This window comes from Phocoena sinus, chromosome 7 (assembly GCF_008692025.1).
Source record: "Phocoena sinus isolate mPhoSin1 chromosome 7, mPhoSin1.pri, whole genome shotgun sequence".
Classification (NCBI taxonomy): Eukaryota; Metazoa; Chordata; class Mammalia; order Artiodactyla; family Phocoenidae; genus Phocoena; species Phocoena sinus.
In genome coordinates, this window is record NC_045769.1 from 1,711,022 (window position 1) to 1,732,846 (window position 21,825).

The window sequence follows — 21,825 nt, forward strand, 5'->3', positions numbered from 1 at the left end:
CGTTGGTGGAGTTCCTGTGAATCCATCTAGGGTACCGACTTTGTTCTCTAAGGTTTGCTCAGCTGGGTCTCCCGGTTCCTCTGTGGCTGGCTTGTTTTGGCACTTGCCTGCTTGAGGTCCCAGGGTTCCTCCTTGTGGCCTGGCCGCTCCTGTTGGCCATGGTCAGGGCTGTGTTTTGTCCCTCATGTCTCCATTCTCTCTGTGGCTTGTTAGAGGGACTCCAGTTACCTCGGTTTCTTCTGGGGTCAGGTTTCCTATTTATCTTGGTCTTTTTTTTTTTCCTTGTTTCAACTTTTCCTTAAAAGGCTGGAGAGTTGTCTGTTCGTATTTAAGGATGAAGGGAAGATGAATTCCAGACGGATTCAAGGTGTCAACGTAGAAAAAGGTAAAGCGGTAGAAATCTGCAAGCCACCCTCACGCTCCTCATTGGTCCAGGATCCCCAGAAGCTGCAAAGGACACATTTGACAGTTTAAAATGTAAAGCTTTTGATTGGATAAAGATACTATCAACAGAGTCCAGGGGTCAAGGAGCGTTTTGGGAAAATGTGTGTAACATTTGACAGGTAAAGAATAAGTTTCTGTTATCCAGAGGGCTCTTAGAAACTGGAGAGGAGGGCAAGTTTAGAAACAGAACACAGACTGGGCAGCACAGAGAACAAACCAAAACGAAGAGATGCTCAAACTCCCTATTTTCATCATGGGGAGATGCAAATACAAGTGGAAAGGGATTTCGCTTTTTACCCAGAGCAGCAGAAAGTAGACACATGACATCTGTTGCTGGAGGGGCAGTGGAAAGCCGCAACTTCAGACACAGGGCTGGGGCAGGTGTGAACAGTGGCACGTCTTTGGAAATCATCTCGCTGACATTTTCTGAAATGGGAAATGCACCGGTCCGCAGACTCGGCTTCCACTCCCGGGACTGTGCTCCTTGGGAGTGCAAGCACAAGCACATAAGGATGTTTGCACTGAGGCTCCCCGGCAGGGAAAGATTTGGAAGGAAGTCTGTGCCCACTGGGGCCGAGGTTGGCTAAACTTTGTGCAGCCACACGATGGACTATTCCTAGAAGTATTGTTGAAAGAGAAAAGAAGTCAGATACTGAGAAATCTCTGTGATAAAACCTCAGTTTTGTAAGGCAGACAGTGACCACCTGGGTGTGTGTGTGGGGGGTATGTGGGTGTGTCTTTGTGTATCTGTGTGTGTGTATGTGTGAGCGAAAATGGAGAAGAGTATGGGCTGTACCCACACAAAGATTACCTGTTGTGGTTGATGGCAGAGAGAGGAGAAAAAAAGCAAGAAAAAGACAATTGCTCTAAAAATAAAGCGGTGCGTTTACCATCCATTTATGTGAATGGAATGCTGTGTGCATTTGTGTGTAAGTACCGTAGAAAGAAGACGTAGCCCGGCTGCTGGCCCTGAGGTTGCAGAGTGACACGTGGGGTGATTCTCTTCTGGTGAAGACAGGGGAGGCTGCCCGGGGCTTTGCGGGCTCATCCATCCGTGGGAGCAGTGGCCGGGGAGACAGACGGCCCTTGGACATCTCTGCTGCATCCTCGCACTTTGTAAATTGAAGGACAAGGATGAAGAATCGCTTCCTAAAGGAGCGAGGGGAGCTGGGGGCAGGGCTGGACTCTTGGATTCCTGCTCGCTCCCACCGGCTTGCATCTGTCTTCAGGCCTTAGTGGAACTTTGTCGAAATCTGACGGCCAGTGCCTCCTCACCCCCATGGATTCTTCACTGTCTTGGGTTTATACTGGTTTTCTCCCTTGACCCCCATTTAATGAGACAAGGCAGGGAGCACCCAGGAGCTCAGCTCACCATCCTGGTGCAAAATGCCCTGGGAGATACTGGGATCAAAGCACCCGCCCTCCACCCGCCTGCCCTCCTGTCCCCGCCCTGCCTGAGTTTTACACTTAAAAGTCAGATCTCCAGGTCCCCTGCCTGCCTGCCTGCTGGAATCTTCTCCTCTAAACTTATTTTATTTAGCAGCTAAGGAAACAAGTGTTGTTTTATCTGGACGCTTTATCCATTTGGACCCTTAATCTAAAGAGCTTATTTATGTGGCTGTTTATCAATGAACGGACATAGCCATGTGGAAGAAGGATCTAGACAGCTGGGAAGTTGTTTTCTCGGTGGAGAGGATCGATGCTGTGACGCTGCTGATGGACAGTTGTTCCTTTGTGCGCGCGCAAGGGCCCCGATGACCCAGTGCCCGTCCCCTTTCTCCCCTCAAGGCCTGACTTTCTGGCCCCTCCAGAATGGGTGGAGGGGGTCGGGGCTGGTAGAATCCTAGCCCTCTGCTAAGCGGAGCCTGCTCTCAGATTTACGGAAATTCCTGTTAGAACACACAGAAATGGAGTTTTATTACGTTCAAGTATAGAGCCTGTTTTGAAACTAAAATATAAATCTGTCGCAACAGATTATGGGGAAAACATCTTGTATTCTGCTTTGCGACTGTCCGTCATAAAACGGTACTCTTACAAAACAAAATTGCTAGACCTTACAGCCCGTAGTTTGTGAAGGGTGTCTGGTGAACAAAACAACGCTTATTTGAAAAGCTTACTATATAAAATGGACTCAGAAAAATCATAGTCAACAGTTTGTTTTTTCATTAAAATTTATTTAAATTTATCTTAATTAATTCAAATTAAACTAACTACTTAATTGAAAAATATTTGAATTAAAATGATTTCATATACATTTTTCCGTCTGATAGCCTGACTTAGAGCCTCCTGGGTCTTCCACGTAGCCCCTTGGTTTGAATTGCCCACCCTCTGTTTGCATCATGGACTTGGAATCACGCGTTCTGTGCTGTTTCTGTGAGGTTTTGTTGTTTTAAGAGGAAGTAATTTGGCAAGTACTTCCCGTGTACATGCTCATTGTGAGAATATAGTAGCAAGAGCTATAAAATGTTCATCCATTGCCCAGAAAGTCAAAGTAGAATAGTGCCGGTGGAATGGATCAACCACGTGGGTATTATTTTGAATCTTTCTTTGACGCAAGGTGATCTTTGAGTGGTTGATTCTGTCTGTCTTCCAGCCAGAAGCATTCAGGTGGGTGAATTTCCGCCCTTTCACTGGTTTTTCACTTGGATCAGGAAACAGAACATTACTTTACGCCCTCTGGTTCCTCCTTCCACGCCCAAGGGTAACCTGTCTCAGCTTCTAACAGCACAGGTTAGTTTGACCTGGTTTCAGATTTCACACCGTGGAGTCGCCCAGTACACGATACTCCTGAGTGTCTGTCTGCTCTGGCCCACCCAGCACCATCTCTCGTCTGTGTTTCTGCTTTTAGGTGTGCTTTGTTTATTCTTGTTGCTAGACCGTGTTCTCTGGTATGACTGTGCTACGATTCACAGTTTATTTATTCTACTGCTGATGGACGTGTGGCAGGTTTCCAGCTTCCGGCGACTGCGGGCGATGCTGCTGTGTCATCCTGTGAATGGCTTTGGGGAGCGGTGTGCCCGGCGTGGCTTTTCAGGTATCACTTTCCCGAGGTCGTTGTCTCCCGCACGCTCTCATGGCAGAGTCGAGGTCCGGTCGTTCCCCTCCTTGTCGGCGCTGGGTCCTGCTTTGCTTTTGCCTTTTAGCCATTTGTGGGATCCCGCTGAGGCTTTAATTTGCATTTCCCTGTTAACACAGGTGCTGAGCACCTCTTCATGTGGTGATTGACCATTTGGAATCCTCTTTTGTGAAAGTACCTGTTCATAGCTTTTGCCCATTTTTTTATTTGGGCCGGCTGCCTTTTTTGTAACGATTTGTGAGAATTATTCATTTTGGATTCTGGACCTTTCTTGGATGTGTTGGGCAGATTATCTTCTGCTCTCTGGGTTGCCTTTTCACTCTTCTGCTGGGTCTTCTGATGAACTGAAGTTCCTAATTTTGATGCAGTATAATGTGTCATTTTTCTTTCCTCCTCTGGTCAGTGCCTTAAAATTTTGTTATTATGAGATAGATTTAAGAAATCTCTGTCTACCTGCAGATCTTTTTTGTCCTTTAGGCGAGGCTTTCTTGTCCTTCCTTTAACATTTAGGTCTTTGATCCACCCCGCACTAATTTTCTTGATGGTGCGCTGCCTATGTCGTGGTTCATTTCTGTTTCCATAAAGACCGTTGTTGACTCAGGCGTTGTTTATTGAGAAGACCTGGCCTGTTTCCCTATGATGCGGAGTGCAGCCTTTGCTATAATCATATTACCATGTTTGTGATGGTCTCACTGTGTATTCTTACCCAGTGTCTTAATTACATAGGTTTATCATAAGTCTTGATATTTAGTAGCGTAAGTTGTCCAGGCCTGTTCTTCCTCGAGATTGCTATTCTAGGACCTTTGTACTTCCATGTAACATTTGAAATTGACTTGTCAGTTTTCAGAAAACTTCTGGTGGGATTTTGATTTGAGACTACATCGACGGCCAACTAGTTTGGGGAACATTAACATTAACGCTGACATTTAACCATATTGGGTCTTCCAGTCCGTGTACAGGGTATATTCCTCCATTTATTTAGATCTTTAAATTTACTTATAATGTTTCATCGTTTAATGTGTAGAGTCCTTATCTATTTTTCGGTAGATTTAGCCCTGGATATTTGCCGTTATTGGATGTTATTGCAAATGGTATCTTCTTTAAAGCTTATTTTCTATTTGTTTATTGCCGGTATGTAGAAATACAGTGGATTTTTGTATATCGACATTGTACCCCGTGGTCTTGTTAAGTTCATTTAGGAGTTTTGACAGTTATTGGTAAATTGTCTTGGGTTTCCCGTGTACACAGTGTATCACCTGTGAACAGTGCATATCTTTTTCCTTTCCCATCCTTGTTCCTCTCACTTCTTTTTCTTGCCTTGTCGTCCTGGTTAGCATCCCCAGTATGGTGCTGGATGGATGTGGTGAGAGGGGATCTCCTGACCTCATTCGTGCTCCTGGCAATGGCTCTCTGTTGTCTTCAGCTGATGGCTCGCGTCCTTCATCCCGCTTTGGGGTGCTGCAGGCTGTGTGGCTCTTGGTTCTCTTCTTGGTCTCTTGAACAGCTCGCCGTTCCCCCAGCAGCCTGGCAGTCTGCGGCTGCGGTGGGGAGGAATATGGACTTCGAGCTGTGGTCCCTCTTTGCCCATGTGACGGGATGCAGAGGACTGTGGTGAGTGAGAAAACATGTCCTCTGCGCTCCCACATTGCTATGTGGTCTCGTAACAAGATTTTTAAAAGAGTGTTCTCTTAATGATTTATAGTTTCTAAGACTTTTATTCTTTGGAAAGTTTATGGCTTATTCCCTGAAATTAGGTCAACTAAAATTTCCAAGGGCAGCTGCAGGAGGGAATAACTGTAGGTAATTCTAGATTCAAAGTGTTTGGCGAAGGAAATATTAGCGCACACAGGCTGTAGTGATGCGTTTAGTTTCGTTTATTCTGTACGGAACGGAAATAAAAATAAAGAGATGTCTGTGTATAAGTACATGCTTAGTGTCAGAGACTGTTTACTTAGTGGAATGATCACGCCCGTCTTTCTAAAAGTGCAAGTCAGAATTACAGATTCCTTGCTACCGTTCACTGTCCCAAGTGTAGGCTTCTAATTTATGTCATAAATCAGGAACGAATGTAATCATAAAAGCAGTTGTGTTTCCAGTCATAATATGTTCACATTTGTCTAATATTTATCAGAAGTATATACTTTAGTTAGAGATGTACAGATATAAATTTCAAATGTTATTCATGAAACGGTTTCAGAAACCTTAAACTCCTCTAATTTTTGAGATCTTAATACCATGTGTTGTCTGTGTGTTTTCTTAGAAAAGTGATAATCTACTGGTTAGTAAAGTGTCATTAGACATTTATGTCGAGATGAAAAGAACTATTGCACACTTGAATTTTATTTTATTAAAAGGTTAAATTCCTAGTTTATTTTTATACTGTGAATATTCCATTGGGTTGTTCAGAGACCTTCCCCCTGAAGAGACGCTGATGGAGTGGGGGACTGAGGAGAAACGTCGTTAAACAAGTTGGGCAGCTTTCTTGGTCGGTTATCCTCTTAGACTGAATATTAACGACTTGGCTCTCCTTGTGGGGCCCAGGTGTTTCTGCTCCCTTTGTCAGGAGTTAATTTGGCATTTTCTCCTCTGCCCCAGCATCTTCATGACTTGCATGGGTCCTTATTTAACCGAGGTGTCCTGAGGGTTGAAAGGGCTCCTTGAGTTACCCATTGCTTTGCTTTTCTGGTCGCAGCCCCGGGCCCTCTCTGAGGCAGTGGGTGTCCTGAGGCCCCACGCGCTTTTGCACTTCTGGAATCTTCCGCCTGAGACGTGGTCCTTGATTTCTTCCCTTCATCTCCGAAAGGCAGAGTGCTGTCGCTTTTGCAGTTCGACTTTGACCTCAGCCCCTTTCCGAGGTGATTTCTGAGGTGGAGTCAGGAAAACGTTTCAAAAGTTCATTCAGCTTGGCCCGTTTCCGTTGCGGGGGCCTGCTGTGCGCCACCCTCTAGGGTGTGAGAAGGGCCGCGGGTCACAGAGGTCACGGAGCTTTACGCTCCACACTGGGGCAGCGGGACTGACGGTGAGGAAATGATCACATAAAGATGTCAGGTTGGCATCTCATACGATATCAGAGGAAGAAAGGGGCTTGGAAGGGAAAGAGCAGGGTGACGGCAGCGGCGGGGCAGTGCTGTCAGGGAACGCCCCTCTGGGGAGATACAGTGGAGAGAAGTGGGGGAGTGAGCCCACAGACACATGGGCACAGGGCTGCAGAGGGGCGACGGCTGGGGAGTTGATGGCTGCTTGGTGCCCGGCCCTGGGGCCGCAGTCCACGTGTGTGCAAAGGGCCGGAGGCAGCGCTGGGTCCTGCTTTCGCTGTGGCCTTTGGCCGCTGAGCCTTTCTTCATAAAGCTTCTCCTGTGAGTGCAGCTGGAAACACCCCAGTGAGCGCTGGTTTACTCCAGCCTGGAGTCTCGCCGGGAGAAGCAGCCCAGGGAGGACGAAAGACTGGTCCAAGGTCGTGCAGCTCTCGCCGGGGGGACGCCGGGCTGATGGCGCCCAGGCCTCCCACGCTGGACGCGGTACTGTTCAGGGACACATGTGTGCCACCGGTTCCCCTGGCGCTTCCCCTGAGCACGGGAGACAGACGTTAATGGTCATCAGGAAAGGGAAGTCGGGCGGCTGGGGAGGCCCCATAGTCCTGGCTTGTCGGGGCCCTGCTTCAGCCCCTCTCAGTACAGTGCCGGGCCCAGCCCCCAGCTCCCATGCGGCCTTGCCCGCCCAGTCCAGTGTCCTCCTGTCCTGTCACAGCCCCTAGCCTGCCTCTGGGGAATGACCCCTTTCCCACTGGGTTCCCTTTGGGGGGGCTGCCCGTCAAGGTGTCCAGCCCCGGCCCTGCCAAGAGGTGTGACTCACGGCCCCGTCGATATGGGCCCCTTGGAAAACGAGTCTCAGGCAGTGTTCCTGCAGGGACTGTCCGCCGTCTGTTAAGTCCTGCCTCCAGGCGCCCCCTCCAGATCCCCCCCCCCCCCCCCCCCCCACCCCCCCCCCCCCCCCCCCCCCCCCCCGCCACATCCAGCTCTCTAGATCCTTCTGGGAGGTCTTTGTTTACCTAGTTCATCCAGGGCCACTTCTGTTGCTTGTAAACTTGAACCACTGGTGGATACGCCTTCCTCCTAACATGCCTGTGTTCTGGAGCCCGAGTTCTTACCTCCCTCTGTATTCTAGAGAGAAGCGTTCACAGACCAGGCATTGAGGTTGTGCCTGTCGGGTTCTAGAACTGGTTCTTCAGCCTCCTAGTTCCAGGTCTGCTGTTCCAGACTCTCCCCAATCTTTTTCTCCAAGCCCGGCTCCCACTGCCTTTCTCCTAGGGGGCTGGGGGCCCAGGCACGACCTGGCTCTGAGACGGCCATAACCAGATGCAGCCATGGGATAACGGATCTGGGCTGGCAGCGGCCACTGATGGCCACAGAGGAGCCCAGAGTCTGGGAAGGAACCAAGTGGAGGGAGTGTTCTCATCACACCCTCCTCAGGGGCCCGAGCCCTGGCTCTGGGGAGGGAGGGCATGTCTGCTGGGTTGGTGCTGTCACCTTGGCCTGCCCCGGACCCTGCCCCAACTCTCTGTACTGCTCAGAAACCTTGAGGGGCTTCTGCTTCCCCCAAAATAGAGGACATGATATTACGCAAAGGCCACTGTTTATAACAGACTGGATTCTGACTAGATCATATCAAAGGAAAAATCAGAGGAGGAAGAATGGGTTACACAGGTCTACCCATTTACGTTGCAGTTACACTTTGGACATGTCAGTGTGTGTAAAAGGAGATACAGGTGAAGCCAGACTGGTAGGGTGCCAGTAATCGTTGAAGCTGGGTGCTGTGGACTCATACTATAGTGTTTACTTTGTATAATTTGAAATTTCCATAATACAAAAGCGTTTTTTTTTCTTTAAGCAAGAGAAATTTACATTAAAACCCTGTAAAATCTTAATGTAATCGCAAATATCAATGTGAACATTTTTTTTTCTTAAAAATTTGTATTTCTTAACTCTTCGCATATCCAAAAAATAAACAGTTAAAACCAACAAGGATGTGGGGGAAACCGAAATGAAATACAAATACTGACAAATGAGTCGAGTTCTATCACATAATAAATACATAAGCCACCTCACTGAAGGGGCTCTGAAGGGAAGAGCTGCCCGGGTCACTGTGGGAACCTGCGTCCTGACCACATACTGTGAGGCTGGAGGCAAGAACTGGACGTGAATTGTCGTGTGGGGGTCAGCAGTTGTGAAAGTACTTTATACTAGAATGTGTACTAGAGTACAGCAAGTAAGCAAACAGACTAGCTCGTAAGAACCAGGTTTCTCACTGCTGGAGAAATAAGTTGAAAATCAGGAAAGGGGGAGACTAAAATCCACCTGTGATGTTGGGTTGGAATCTGAGGTGTCAGTGTAAACTTATGATTAAAAAATATATAAACCAATAGATAGGCACTAAAATATAAATGCGTGTGTTAGTGTCAAATGTACTGTGTGCAGGGAGGGTCCTACAGCAGTGACACCCACCAGTAACGAGCACCTCCGGCACCCAGATCTTAGTGTCTACACACAGTTCTCCAAAAAAGGGAACCAGGGCTCCCAGGAGGAGTGGTTGATTCCAAGCTTGTGACAGGGACACCTTGTGGAAGTAGAAAGTAAGGAAGTGCTAAAAAAAATAAAAGATGGGGGTGGGGGCTTGTCAGAAAAACATAGGCGCTTCCAGTGGCCGAAGCTTGGATGACAAAATAAGTAATGGTGGTGTTGGATTGCCATGCACAGAATAAAATGAAAATCCGTAAATTCATACTGATATAAATAATTAAACAGCGAGATGGACAAGTGACAGCTCATCCTTGCAGTGGAATTCTAATTAACACATGCAGAAGAAAGGAGGGAAGTTAGACATCACCATTGGGCAATAACCAAGACAGTGAGAGTTGTAGACCGGATTACCCGGGTGGTGCAGCGATCCTGGTCTCTCTCTTCTTGAGTCCACTTTGATAGTTTGGGTCTTTTAGGACATTTGTTTATTTCATCTAAATTGTTAGATTTCTTGGCGTGAAGTTGTACATCATATTTCCTTATCATTCATTTCATATCTGTATGGTCTACAGTCAATCCCCTCTCATTCTGGATGTTGTTAATTTGTGTCTTCTTTCTCTGTTTTTCCTGATCAGTTTAGCTAGAGGTTTATCAATTTTACTATCTCAAAGAATCAGCGTTTAGTTTCATTGATTTTTCTGTTTCATTGATTTCTGCTCTTTGTTATTGTCTTTTTTCTGCTATTTTGGGTCTGGTTTACCCTTTTTCTAGTTTCTAACAGTAAAACCTGAGGTCATTGACTTAGGACCTTCTTCTCTCATGCAGGCATTCAGTGCTCTCAGCTTCCCTCTCAGCACTACAAATGTGTTGTGCTTCATTTTCATTCATTTCAAAATACTTCATAGTTTCTGCTTTAATTTCTTCTTTGACCCATGAAGTGTATTATTTAGTTTCCAGATATCTGGTTTTCCAGATATCTTTCTGTTACTGATTTCTAATTTCAAGTGAGAAAACATACTTTGTATATCTTGACTTGAGTCTTTTAAAATTTATTGAGACCAAAAGATGGTCTGTCTTGGTAAATATTCTGTGTGGATTTAAAAAGAATGTGAAGAATATGTATTCTGCTGTTGTTCATGAAGTGTTCTATAAACGTCATCTTGGTCAGGTTGGGTGATGGTGTTGTTCGTGTCTTCTCTGCTCTTGCTAATTTTCTGTCTACCTGTTCTAACCACTATTAAGAGCAGGGTGTTGAAATTTCCAACTACAGATTTGTCCATTTCTCCTTACACTTTTACTAGTTTGTGCTTCATGTATGACGCTCTGTTATCAGGTGCATACGTGTTTAGGAATGTTATGTCCTTTTAATGAATTGACCCCTTGATCGTTATGAAATGACCTTCTTTATCCCTGGTGATATTCTTTCGTTAACATTTACTTTGTCTGATATTCATGTGAACATTATAGCTTTCTTTTGATTAGTATTTGCATGGTATATCTTTTTCCATCTTTCACTACTTAAAACACGTTCCTCGTAGGCAGCATATGTTTGGGTCCGTGATGCTTGGGGAAGATTTATTTTACAATAAAATGCATGACCTCTTCTCTCTAAACCATTTTTAGTCCTATCTCACATAATTCCTCTTTATACTCTGGAAGCAGGGTCTTGCTTTTTCATCCAATCTGACAGCCCCTTTAATTGGGGCGTTTAGACCATTTGATCTGGTCATTGATATTGTTTGGTTTAAAGCTACCATCTTGCTTTTTGTTTTCTACTTGTCACTTTTGTGTTCTGTTTTTCTCTTCTTCTGCCTTCATTTGGATTGAGTATTTTTATGATTGTATTAATTTTCCTTATTGACTTGTTAATTATAATCATTTCTTTTTTAAGTGGGACTTTAGGATTTATAGTCTACATCTTCAGCTTATCACAGTCTTATCTTCAAGGTTAAACTACTTCATGTCTAATGTAAGAACATACTACAGTATACTTCTGTTCGTCCCCTCCCAGTCTTTGTGTTATTTTTATTTATTTATTTATTTTTTTAGCGGTACGCGGGCCTCTCACTGTTGTGTCCTCTCCCGTTGCGGAGCACAGGCTCCGGACGCGCAGGGTCAGCGGCCATGGCTCACGGGCCCAGCCGCCCCGCGGCGTGTGGGATCTTCCCGGACCGGGGCACGAACCCGCGTCCCCTGCATCGGCAGGCGGACTCTCAACCACTGCGCCACCAGGGAAGCCCCTTTGTGTTATTTTTGACATATGTTTTCTCAGTACATATGATATAAACTTTGTAATACATTATTACTTTTGCATTGAACAGTTCTCTTTAAAAGAGATTCAGCATCAGAGAAGAATCTTTTCTGTTTACCTGTATGGTTCCCATTTCTGAAGGTCTTCACTCCTCTGTGTAGATCTGTGTTTCCATCTGGTACGATTTTCCTTTTGCCTTTGAGATTTCTTTTAGTGTAGGTCTGCTGGTGATGAATATTTTCGCTTCTGAATACCTGAAAACATCTCTATTTCACCTTTGTTTTTGAAAGATGTGTTTTTCACGTGGTGCAGCATTTGTGTGTGTGTCCCCCTTTGAAAGGTGTTGCTCCAGTGTCTTCTGGCTTTTGCATTCTTTGCACTGAGAAATCTGCTGTTGTTCCTATTTTTGTTTTTCTGTCTGTGATGTGACTTTTCCTTCCCAACTGCGTTTGAGACATTATCTTAAGACTGGTTTTAAGTAATTTGATTATGTTCTGTCCAGGTGTAATCTTCATTATGTGTTTGTGCTTGGAGTTGGTTGAACTTCTTGGATCTTTGGGTTTATAGTTTCACCAAATTTGGGAAATTTAAGCCATTATTTCTTCAAATGTTTTCTGTGTCCTCTCTGCACTGGTACCTGGAAACTGTCTCCGAGCAGTCAGCTGGGACGACTGGGCAGCTCATCATGTTTGTGTCTCCTCAAGGGTCACATGCCTGATGTCCAGTGTCTGGAAGCCACAGTTGCATGTGTTTTGTCTGTTGGAGCTGCTTTGTGTAGGAGAGTAAATCTGGACTGTATTATTCTATTTTGACTAGAAGCAGAATTCTGACCGTCCCCAGGGAAATTGTCAAAACTTTATTAGAAGCTTTTGGTTTAAGATAAATAATGATCGGATCAATAGCTAGTATTTGGATGTTAACCGTGTGCCAGCCCTGTCGCGGTGCTTCTCCCGTGCTAACGCATTTAGTCCTTACAGCTCCTGTGATGGTCACAGTGCTGTTTCCCATCTCATCCCCATTCCCATAGGTTAGGAGGTGGGGCAGAGAGAGGTCTGGCTGCTCGCTCAAGGTCATGTTCGTATTAAAATGTGACCTGAGATTCACACCTGGAGCCCAGGATGCTGGTGGCCTTGGCTCTCATGCCAGCGCTCTCAGCTGTGAGCTGGACTGCCAGCCAACAACTGACCAGAAGTTTATGGCTCCTCTCAGAGACCCAGGGTGCAGAGTCTCCTGATAGACCTGGTGTGGCTGAGGTCGGAGGAACTGGGCTAAATGATGCAGCTGGAGGTTCAGCTGAGAGCCGAGAGGGAGATCCCCTGCCCCACTGTCTCCCCTGGGACTTACAGAGTCACCCGCTGACCCAGCCAGGACGCTGGGCGTCCGTCCCTATGCTGCAGGGGGCTGCTTTCCAGACCCCGTGCCTGTCCGCCTCACGGTGTTGAGAGCACCCTGAGGAGCTGGCCTACGTGGAGTGCGGTCTGGTTATGGTGCAGGGGATTGTGAAGTGACGGAGGCACGTTCCTCTCTGGGACCATCCGGGTTCACACAGCGCTGGCGAGGCGGGTAGGGGACCTGTCAGGGAAGAGGCCTGGGTGCAGTGCGTACTGGGCGTTAGGTGTTGGATTGTGTCTCCCCCCACCCAAACGTTGTATTGAAATCCTGACCCCCAGTACCTCAGAGTGTGAACTCATTTGGGAATGGGGTCTTTGCAGGTGTAACTCGTTAAGATGAAGTCGGTTGAGCCCCTAACCCGCTGTGACTGTGCCCTTCTAAGAAGACGGCCGCGTGGAGGCAGACCCACGGGAGAAAGCAGGGTTGGAGCCCTGCAGCTGCCAGCCCAAGATCCCACAACTGCCGGAGGCTGGAGGAGGCCGGGAGGGGTTTCCCCGCGGCCTTCGGGACGGCCTCACTGACACCTGGGTTTCAGACTTCCGAAACTTTCTTGCCTCCAGACTGTGAACGATACACTTCTGTGGTTTTTAAACCGCTCAGTCTGTGGTCCTTTGTCTATACATATTAAGCCGTAGGAAATGAGCCCACTGGGGTTGTATAGGTTCTTTCATGTACATCCCGCCCTGTAACAAGGCATGTTCTTTTTTTAAAGATTTTTTTTTTGGTGTGGACCATTTTTAAAGTCTTTGTTGAATTTGTTACAGTGTTGCTTTTGTTTTATGTTTTAGTTTTTTGGCTGTGAGGCATGTGGGATCTTAGCTCCCCTACCAAGGATCGAACCCACAGCCCCTGCATTGGAAGGTGGAGTCTTAACTGCTGGACTGCCAGGGAAGTCCCAAGGCATGTTCTTATGACTTGAAGTAGCTCATGTCCTACTGGTACATGGGGGAGAGGTGTCAGTGTAATGCAGAAGTCGAGCTGGGTCACACTGGATTCTTCCTGCTTCATTGATGCTTCTTACCATCAAGGAACGGGGTTTGACCGTTAAGGACACCCGCAGGCTGGACGTGGTGACCCTGGAGGGATGCCCTGTGTCTGTGTGCACCTTCCTCCCACCACCTCAGCTCTGCCTCTTGCTTGTTTCGGTGGATTGCGCCTTCTCGAAAATGCTTATTGCACGGTTTTCTCCATCTTTGTATGTTCTGTCCCCGATTCCATAGCTCAGAAGCTTCAATTCTTCCTTTTAACCTCTCTCATCAAACCGTTCCCACCTTTTATAAGGACTTTTTATTTATTAGGAATTTTACATGTCCTTTTTTAAACTATGGTACTTTAAACATTAGAGTTAGTGTTGATTTTTGTAGTACCCTGGTTATTAAATTGCAGTTTTGAATAGTCTGCTCCAACCTTCTTTTTTTTTTTCATAAGCCCAGGTAGTTTTAGTATGCAGGTTTTTGGAGTGTGAGGTTCTTCCGGAGCGTATATATTGTATTATAGCAGAAGCTTCTGTGTTCTGTTCAGTCTGCATCTGGGAAGAGAGCCGTCTCAGTCTGGCAGCCTCGCACTAGGTGAAAGCCTGCTGGACACTAGCTGTTTGGTTCTGGGCTGTGCATGTCAGCTGCAGAGGGGGTGGCTCTGAGAAGCGTTTTAGCCACTATTGCAGTAGACAGAGGAGGGGGTAGGAGCAGAGGACAGTCTTTGGGCAAAACTCAGGTCTGGACCACAGCTATTCTTTTTTTTTTTTTTTTTTTAATATTTATTTATTTGGCTGTGCTGGGTCTTAGTTGCGGCACATGGGATCTTCGTTGCTGTGTGTGAGGTCTTTTAGTTGCGTCACGCAGGGTCTTCGGTTGCGGCCTGCGGAATCTTTAGTTGTGGCATGCAGAATCTTTTTTTTTTTTTTTTTTTTTTTTTTTTTTTTGCGGTACGCGGGCCTCTCACTGTTGTGGCTTCTCCCGTTGCGGAGGACAGGCTCCGGACGCGCAGGCTCAGCGGCCATGGCTCACGGGCCCAGCCGCTCTGCGGCATGTGGGATCTTCCCGGACCGGGGCACGAACCTGTGTCCCCTGCTTCCGCAGGCGGACTCTCAACCACTGCGCCACCAGGGAAGCCCCCAGAATCTTTTTTTAGTTGTGGCATGTGGGATCTAGTTCCCTGACCAGGGATCATACCTGGGCCCCCTGCATTGGGAGTGCAGTCTTAACCACTGGACCACCTGGGAAGTCCCTGGACCACAGCTATTCTTATTTGAGGATAAATAAATAATCCCCACCATGGGGTCTTAAAAGGTATCCCAGAATGTGGGGGAAAGGGAGCTATCCTGAAAGGCAGAAGACAGATATACCTCTGAAAACAATTTATAGTCAGAATCAGAAAAAAGAAATTTCGAAAAGACTTTGACTAGGAAGACAAACGAACAGAAGGTCATGAGGAGGGAATCAGCTGAGAGGAAAAGATAATGGAATGAGCTGTAAAGGGAAACGTTTGAAACAAAGAGCTTAAGGTTTAGTTAAAATCTGTATGAAAAGCCATAGGAATAAAACGGATATCATGGAAACTAGGAGCAGTGCTGTGGAGAACACACTGGCGAAGCCTCTTGGGATGCAGAGTAAATGACGATGTGCCGGTGCTGAGAGAGGCCAGATACGATGGGGAGGTTTCAGCCAGACGGTGTGGGAAGCTCTGGAGATGACAAAACAAACGTAACAAAACAGTTGTCAAAACGTGATTGAAGAGCATTTTCCTGAGCAGAGAAAAAGACCTGTGTGTATTGAAAGGTTCATGTTTGGAACAAAATAAAGGGAAAGAGACTGACCATACATCTTCTGACATCATTTTTGAATTTCAAGATTAAAGTAAAAAAAAAAAATCCTCACAGAATCCAGACAGAAGAAAGCCTCAGAACTCAGCCCCAAAGGTTCCCTGGAAAGGAAGTGCTGCTTTGCTGGGCCAGGGTTTTCTGTATCTGAGGGTGGGGCAGTGGCTAAGATTTTGAGGGAGAAATATTTGTGATCCAAGACTTTTATACCCAGCCAAGTTGTGATTTTTTTTTTTTTTTTTTTTTTTTTTTCAAGTTGTGATTTTTGTGTGAAGGATACAGAGCCATCCGAGGCTTGCAGGCTTTTGCAAAATATACCATCTGCATTGCTTTCAAGACAATGGTGTTCCTTTCTGATCAGGAGATGAATAAAAATTCCATTTTTTTCTAAAATTTTATTGAAGTGTAGTTGATTTACCATGTTGTATGAATTTCTGCTGTACAGCAAAGTGACTCAGTTATACATATATGTATTCTTTTTCATGTTCTTTTCCATTCCGGTTTATCGCAGAATATTGAATATAGTTCCCTGTGCTATACAGTAGGACCTTGTTGTTTATCCATTCTATATATAATAGTTTTCATCTGCTAATCCCAGCCTCCCACTCCATCCCTCCCCTCTCCCCTGCTTGGCAACGACTTGTTCTCTATGTCTGTGCGTCTGTTTCTGTTTTGTAGATAAGTTCATTTGTGTCATAGTTTAGATTCCACATATAAATGATATCATATGATATTTGTCTTTCTGACTTACTTCACCTAGTAGGATCATCTCTAGGTTCATCCGTGTTGCTGCGAATGGCATTATTTCATTCACCTTTTATGGCTACTATTCCATATATATATATGCCACATCTTCTTTGTCCATTTAAGAGATAAATAAATAAGATACTGTGTTTCCTAAGGAAATAGACAGATATAGAACAGTAATCAGAAAGATATTAATCACAGAATTATAGATAACGTATAATTGGGGTTTAATCCTTTACATGATGAATGGGTTAGGGTTCTTTGGTTATAAGCAATAGGGGGAAAAAGAAAATCCTTGAATAATCAAGAACAGGAATTTGTCTCACTACTAAAGGAGCGGGTGATAGGCCTCAGAGGACCCCTGAGCCAAGGCCAGTAGGAGGACGTTCATAATTACCATTTCCTCAGTTTATCTCTGTATTCCGATTGTAAAGGAAAACACGCTCATCACAGCAAAATATTTAAAAAGTCACTGGTGACGCCATCCCACAGAGGCAGACGCTTGGCGGTGGGAATTCGTGCCCTGGTTTCTTTGGGCTCCTCCTCTGTTAGGTGCCTGTGATCTATGGAAGAGGGTGGTCTTGGGAAGAGGATTTGATGAGCTAGGCTTGTGTTACGTGCCACCCTCCCATCTGGGGACGGACCTGTGATTGGCAGAGCTCATCAGAGCCACCTGGAGTGGGGGAGGAGCAGGTCCTCCCAGGGAGGCCGCAGGCAGCTCTGTCACAGACGCAGAGGGAAACGGCCTTCAAAGCGCTGTTAACCAGGAGTTGTTCATGACATTGGAAAATGCCTGACTGTCGTGTCAGCAAAGGGAATAGGGTGTCCAGCAGTAGGGCTAGTAGCCAGTATGGGCGAAAGGCGAAGAAGAAGGACGGCAAGGAAATGCATCACAGTATTACCAAGTGTTTGCCTCTGTGTCACGGCATCACGGATCACTTTTTAAATACTTCCTGTGATGAGCAGGTTTTACTTTTACGATCAGAAAATGGAAATAAATTGAGGAAATGGTTATTAGGAAGATGGAAACCTGGGGAATGATTTAGGGTATAAGTGAGGGAAGCTGAATTTAAACTTAAACTCTAAGATTGCCGCTACGTAAAATAGGAATAGTCGGGGATATAGCGAAAATGAAAAAATGTGTGTGTGGGGAGTGGGCTTAAAGTGATTTCTTGTTTAAAATGTTTTCCGTCCTCAGTGTCGAGGTTGTGCCACAGATACGCTGTTACACGTATTTACATACATTTACTAACAAAACGTCCAAGTAGTTTGTACAATTTTCAAGTGATGGTTCCACGTGAGTGCTGTAGCAATCCATGGTAGAGACGGGGGTGGAGTGTGAATGATTGATTTCATGTGGTGTCCGGGGGGCCTTCACCTCCTAACCGAAGCCTCCCCTTTCTCTCCCCAGACAGGTCGTCTCCTGAGAGCCCGGGGAGACCCCTGCCCTCCTTTGGATTACTGGGCCCACTACGTGGTCGGCGAGACGGGGAGTTTTCGTGGCCGTGGACCAGCCTTGCGCGTCGCTGGATTTGTATGTGCCGGTGGGACCCTGGGGCTCTTTGGAGTACCCGTTCATGTGGAAGTTTTGAGCCCTTTTGAATCCCTTAAAGGAGAAGCCGCTGCTCGCAATGAGCTCCCAAAGCCATCCAGGTAAGCGGGGCCCTGGGTCCTCTTGGCGGACGCGCTGCCCTCACAGCTGGTCCTGGGTCTCCCACTGGGTCCTCCATCATGACCGCCGTCGGTTTACGACGGCCCCGAGGGCACAGTAGGCTGCTCTTCGTCTCAGTGGCGGAAGGCTGAGGAGGGCCTCACGGAGACGTGGGGTCCAGCCTCGGCCCGGACCTGCATGCCGACTTGAGCGGCACCCGTTTCTCTGGTGCTTCAGGGAGGTGACGGGTACGCGTCCACTTGCGGTCTTCGTCTCCGGCTGCTCTGTTTTTGGGGGCCGTGCGGGTGGGAGGGCCTCTGGTCCGACTCTGAGAAGAAGCACGATCGGTGCCCATCAGTGGTGGCCAAGGGGCATCGCTCCTGGTGCCCGAGGCTTTTTATTAGGCGCTGCACTAAGCGTCTTATGCGCATTGACTCCTCACTAGGCCCTAAACGTCTCCCACCTGGCGGGACGAAGTGACTTGCTCCAGGTCACAGGGCTAGTAAGTGGCCAGATGGGGCCGGGAGCCACGTTTGCGTGGCTCTCAGCTTCAGAAGCGTGTTGCGGACACACGCGTTCGGGGCTCCTCCTCCCCCGTCTCCCCCGTCGCAGAGTCACCGTGCTCGCTCCGACCAAGCTGGGAGCCCTGCCTTGTCCCGCCGCACCGTCCAGCGCAGCGTGGCCTTGGGCCACTTAGCTGTCAGTTGTCCTGAGTCTGCCTGAGCAGGTGCAGGGCATCCTTGAGGCACCGCATCCGTCAGTGCGGCTGGGGGTCCGGCTCAGCAGAGAGGGGCGGGGCTTGGTGTGGTCTCTCCCTTGGGGATTGGCCCCCCGCACGTTCACACCCCTCTCCTTGGCCCGATCAGAGTTGTCTGAAGCTCCCGAGAGCAGGATTCCCGGTTATATTTAGGTATGAAGAGGCTTTATTGATTTAAATCGTTCCTGTATTGCTTGATACAAAGTGTCAAACAGAATTCAGCAGTCTGGATGGAAGTGGGTGAGGTAGACCGTGGACTCTCCCTCCCGCTCAGAGTTGGGGACATGCCTTTCTCCTGTGTCTGAACAGGTAGGGTGTGTGTGTCAGTTTTAACAGAGTGTAAGCGTTCTGTCTCTGGGGCTCTGTTTTATTTTTTCCGTTTTAGTGCAGTTTGAGCATCAGACGGACTTACTTTTGGTAGCTCGAAGATGGATATTTACGTGGTATGTGGCTGCAGCAGTATTTATAACAGCCCCAAACCGGCATCAAACAATTATTATATACATATATTTTGAACTTACACTTCTATAAGTATCTCCACTGGATCAATTCCAAGAGGTAGAATTGCTGGGTTGGTGGGCATGTGCATGTAAAACTTCTAAGGTTACTCTCAAATTGCTCCAGAAACTCTGCCTCAGCTTTTCTTAATTGTAGTTTTTGAACATAGATACTTTCCGTCATTGGCACCTGCACTAGGTGAATTCAGTCTATTTCATTCTTGACAGCAGTCTCGGGAGAAATTATTGTTTGAATTTACATTCCTGTACACATGGGGGTGCACTGTTTTTGCATGAGCTGCCATAGATGTAATCAAATCTCGTACATGCCACCGGGCATTTGAAGAGAAAGAGTACTCTTTTTTCCCTTATTTTTTTCTTTCTTCTTGTTGTTGTTGGTTTTTTTTTTTTTTTGGTCTAAAGAAGTCTCTATGTATACATCAATACTGTATGTAAAGTTTTCTCATTCATAAGTATTACATACAGTTGACCCTCAAACAGCACAGGGGTCAGGGGTGCCGAACCTGTCCACAGTCGAATATCCACGTGTAATTTATAGTCAGCTCCCTGCATCCACAGCTGGCTCCTCCGTGTCTGCAATTCCCTGTCCGGGAATTCAACCCATCACGGATGGCGTGGTACTTACTATGAAAAAATCCACCATAAGTGGTTTGCACAGTTCAATCCCGTGTTGTTCAAGTGTCAAATATATTTATACATAGGAGTATATGTGTGTATTTTTTTCTCTATATGTTATTTTGTCTATACATATTAAGTTAATTGAGTTATCTAAATCAGTATGGCTTTATCTTTTTTGTCTCCTCGATTTCTAGAGAAATGTGTGCTTTCCATTATGATTCTAGTTTGTAATATTCTTTTTACAAAAAGACCATTTTATGGACCGTTTTTTGGCTTTATGTATTCCAGTGTGTTTTTCAGCGCTAAAAAACTAATGACTGTTATCTCTTGGTGGCCCTGGTCTCTTAATAAAATACAACGTATTTCCCTGTTCTCTTAACAAAATACAATGTATTTCTCTTTGTTTCATGTTTCTTCGCCCCAAAGTTAATCAGTCTCCTAAAAGTATTTCTGCCCTTGGTTTCTTTGGGCTGAGAAACGCTTCTCCACCCACTTTTCTTACCCTCACAAGCCTGGTCCCTGTGAACAGCAGAGATCTAGTTGGGTTTTGCTTTTTTCTCCTTCCCAGAGTCTTGCGTCTCACGTGGGGAGTTCACCCGTGGCTGTTGGCTGCCGTCGTGTCCTGCCTGGTGTGTGTGCGTCGTTCTTGACGCTGGAAGCTCTGTCTCTCTCAGTGGGTGGAGCTGGCGAGGCAGGACTGCCTTGTGGCCTGAGCCTCTTCCCTCCTCTTCCCTCTGATGTAGGGAGTGGTGCGCTTGGGGCCCGAAGCTCTCCTTCAGGGGCCCGCTCTCCTTCCCCGAGCAGCCCCTGGAGCTGCAGCAAGGGACTGCAAACAGTGCCTGCCACCACGAGGGTCTGGCACGCTGGCCGGGTCGGTCGCCCTCCACCCCTGGCTGCCCTGCCGCTTCCCCCGGGCCGTTTTGGGCTGAGCTGTGGGTCTGCACACCCCCTCCTCCACAAGGCCGTTGCCAGCCTGGGGCGACGGTCTGCTCACCAGTGATGGTTCTCCCATCACTTGGGCCCCCTGGGATGTACATTTTCTAGGAAATTCCTCCAGGTTTCTTGTCAGTTGACGCTACTGCTTTCCCACTGTCTAGCCTTGCTGCGAATCCCTTCATGTTTATGTTTATCTTTTGTCATTTTAGTGGATTTGAGGGAGGAAGAGAACTAATTAATACTGACTTGTTCAATTCGCTCTTCTGAACAGGCATTTCTCGCCGTTCTCTGTCTTGTCTTCAGCCCGAGCAGACGAGTCCTGTTTCAGTCTCTGCATCCCTGGGACGTGCGGTGCCCGTCTCTCCTGGCCGCGCACCCTCCCTCCCCCTGCGGCACCTGGGTGCCTCCTTGTCCCAGCCGCGGCTCTGCCAGCTCCTGTGTGGCTCTCGGCGCCGGGCCGGGGGAGGCCAGCCGCTGTGGGCCCCTCCTCTCACGCTTGCAGTGCCGGCTGGCTTCGGCCCGATGATAAAACGACCTTTTCATTTGATGTGTAGAATTTTTCTCTCCCCCGTTTGCCTTGAACACTCCCTCTGGTGTTGGGTGAGGTATGCATTATGATTTTATTGCCGTTCTTTCTGAACTTTGCCAGAGCCAGGCCCTGGTTCTCTGACGTAAAACTGTTAACTGTTGGGTTTTATTGCTCTGGATAACTATTTCTAATGGTGCGTGCAGCCTGAGGAAAGGGCCTGGCTTGACTGAGTCTAAGAGAACTCTTCTTTGAGAGCAGGAAGACTGAAAAGAGCCTCTGAGATGTTGTGCTTCCCGTCCACCCCAGCACTCCAAGCCTTTCCCTGCTGAGATGTGCCCAAGCGGTCGGGGGCTACTAGGACGCAGGGCCTCAGCTTCGAAGCCGAGTGCCCGGCCGGACTGAGCGACTGTAGACAGTCCGTGGGTCCGCTGGCAGGACAGACACGGGCTCCTTTGTTGCTCCCTCTTCCTTTGTTTTTCTCAGATGAACACGGTAGAGTTCCTTGTGGTTGGACTGTGCTAGGATATGGGGGCCTCGGCTGGCTTACAGGAGAACCAGACGCTGTCGCTCGG

At 47.3% G+C, this 21,825-nt stretch overlaps 1 protein-coding gene across 3 annotated transcripts in view; it reads left to right on the forward strand.

The window, feature by feature from the left end:
- Window positions 1-21,825, forward strand: part of HDAC4 (histone deacetylase 4) — a 286,142-nt gene that overhangs the window by 26,348 nt on the left and 237,969 nt on the right. For all 3 annotated transcript variants that reach the window (XM_032636830.1, XM_032636829.1, XM_032636831.1), the window contains exon 2: window positions 17,656-17,897. In XM_032636830.1, coding sequence (XP_032492721.1) covers window positions 17,876-17,897 — 22 coding nt within the window. In that variant the 5' untranslated portion in view covers window positions 17,656-17,875. The remainder of the gene's footprint in view (window positions 1-17,655; window positions 17,898-21,825) is intronic.